The following is a 2,446-nucleotide window of genomic DNA, read 5'->3' as shown; positions in this document are numbered from 1 at the left end:
AGCCTGGCTTAGACCTGGACTTGCACAGCCTAGATTTCAGTGTAGAACCACTCAACACAAATACCAGGGAAGGATAACATACGACTGGTTAAGGATCTAGTTAATTTTGGGGTTTTTTTAAAAAAAGAAAAGGTTTTACACACAATAAGACTTAAAAGGGGTTTTATTTTCTCTAAAAATAAAATGGAGGTTAACAGGAAAATGTTTTATATTGTACACTTCATTTAGATATCTAGTGCCCATTTTCTGGTTCTGTGCAACTGCTCTTAGGAGCCTGTCATTTGCCTGGCTTATGTTAAGGACATAAGCTTCAGCTTTCTTTTTAAAAATACTGAACTGAGAAAAATAGTTTGGGGGAAGGGGGCTCACTGTTTTTAAGGCGGCTAGTAGTGGGCATATTTAAATACATACTTACTGCTGTCTAAAACTACTTGCAGGAGTTTCAGATAAACTGCACCATACCTCAAATCTTCATCCTGAGGTTTCCAGTTCATCCTTTATTTGCTCCCTTGCACGTGGGCATCGCACGTTTGATCCTTGGGCTGTCAAGTGCGTCATGTAGAAGTGGAACAGACTCACCTGGAAAGTCTGTCACACTGTCGTGAGAGAAAGTCTTGAATTTGCCGAGACTATCCACTTACTTTATTTATGGGAGGCTTAACCAGTGTATAAAACAGTGGACTACCCAATGAGAAATAAAAGCATCAGCTCCTGTTGCTCTGAAAGGGAGAAAATGGTTGCTCAGCTATCCCTCCAGGGCAGGAAGCGGGCAGAACTTCTTGGGTGCCTGTACACAAGCGCGGAGGCTGCTCTGGCACACTGCAATTACAGCATGTTGGAGCAGACTCGGTTAATCGAATCTGCTGGAGCGTGGTCATTACCGCACTCCACCAGCCTCCTGCGTCTCGTGCATCAGCATTCCCGCACTTCAGAATGGCAGCGAGCGAGTTTAGTTCAAGTGCCCCTGCTGCCATTTTGAAGCACGGGGACACTGATACACAAGACACTGCAGTGCTTTAATTAGAGTGGCTTTTGGAGCTGCCCCTCACCTCCAGAGCAGGTGTAAAAGCACCCCGTATTAGTATCCTCAATTAACAGCTATTACTGTTTGGGTGTGGCACTTTGGTTTGGAGCAGGCTGAAGGACAAATTAAGCCCTTACTACTCAGATGTCTGAATCTGGGTATGGAAGTGCCCTGTGCCACGTACTTCTGAACGTTCAGATGAAGAAATTCCTTTAAAAAAAAAAGTGTTCCTTGCAGCATAAGAAATATTAGAGCCAGGATTTCACTGGTAACACCTTTTTAATAGGTCAAAGTAACTGTACAGTTCATTATATTCTTCCTGAGAATAATTTATATCCCCCAACAACCAAAAGGGAGTGTGGTTTTTATTGAACAGAACAGATGGTATAACTGGTAAACCAAAGAAAATAGTCACACTGCTCTGCTGTAACTCCTCCCAGGCAAGATAGACACAAAGATGGGTTAGTTAACTACAGCGGGTTTAAAATATTCGACATGGCTTTAATCTTTCTTTATAAATTATATAAAAATGGGGAACATGTATGGTTACAGAATCTCTCTTCTAAATGCAGCTCTGGGTTGCTCTGGTACAAAGCAGCATTTTTGCTGCCAAGGAAAATAACATTGCTACAAAAAACTGGCACGTTATTCTGGTGAAAAAGACATACAAGAGTTTTCAGTTGTGTCTACAGCTAGCTTCCAAACAAATGCTTCACATATCCACATAAAAGTAAAAGGCAGGAAGATGAAGAGGGCTTTAGTTTGTTCCGAAATGACTGAAGTCTTGAAAATATAGCTTTTTTATTTTCTCTGTAAATCGTGATTAGCATATTGCGACGTAAGTGTTCTAATAAAAAAGGTTCCAGTCTGGATAGTTCGCATACTGTGGGCAAGAATTCTCAGCCCTGAGGTTTCCCAGAATTCTTCACTTCACAATATCTGTCTTCAGTCTGCTGCTTGGACAATTCTGGCTCTGAGATTTAACCCCCGGGCAGCTTTAGGGTAAGCATGTCCTATGTGATCACGTAAAATTTAACTGCGTTCCCAAGTCACCGCTTCCAAGGGCTTCTGTACAAACTTAATTCTGTGATAATGCCACATTTTTAATCTCAGACCATGTTGGCTTTTTGATAAAAACTTGGTTTAAACTTTTGTAAGAGAAAACCAACAGTTGTCAGTCAGATCCGCTGAAGCAGGAGTCACTGGAAATCCAGGACTATGCAAGGCTAATCCCCACTGCTGGTCGAAGGCTAGATAATACCCTTGCACGAGCAGTATTCTTGAACCGACAGACAAGATAAGATCTCTCCCCTCGGTATTTAGTGGGGTCTGGACTGGCCAATCATTTTCAGTCTGGCTTGATCAATAACATCCAGCAAGTTTTTGGCATCTACAGCCAGAGCGTGAGCAGCTGTGAGCATT

General features: G+C 42.2%; 1 protein-coding gene across 15 annotated transcripts in view; it reads right to left on the bottom strand.

Moving 5' to 3' along the window:
- Nucleotides 1-1,284: 1,284 nt before the first annotated feature.
- PTK2 (protein tyrosine kinase 2) overlaps nt 1,285-2,446 on the bottom strand; it is a 312,007-nt gene continuing 310,845 nt past the window's right edge. For all 15 annotated transcript variants that reach the window (XM_025214534.1, XM_025214537.1, XM_025214598.1 and 12 more), the window contains one exon: nt 1,285-2,446. This exon is cut by the window's right edge and continues 146 nt beyond it. In XM_025214534.1, the coding sequence (XP_025070319.1) occupies nt 2,344-2,446 (103 nt within the window). In that variant the 3' untranslated portion in view covers nt 1,285-2,343.

This window comes from Alligator sinensis, unplaced genomic scaffold (genome assembly GCF_000455745.1).
Source record: "Alligator sinensis unplaced genomic scaffold, ASM45574v1 scaffold721_1, whole genome shotgun sequence".
NCBI classification, from domain to species: Eukaryota; Metazoa; Chordata; order Crocodylia; family Alligatoridae; genus Alligator; species Alligator sinensis.
This window is presented reverse-complemented; position numbering and strand designations above follow the sequence as displayed.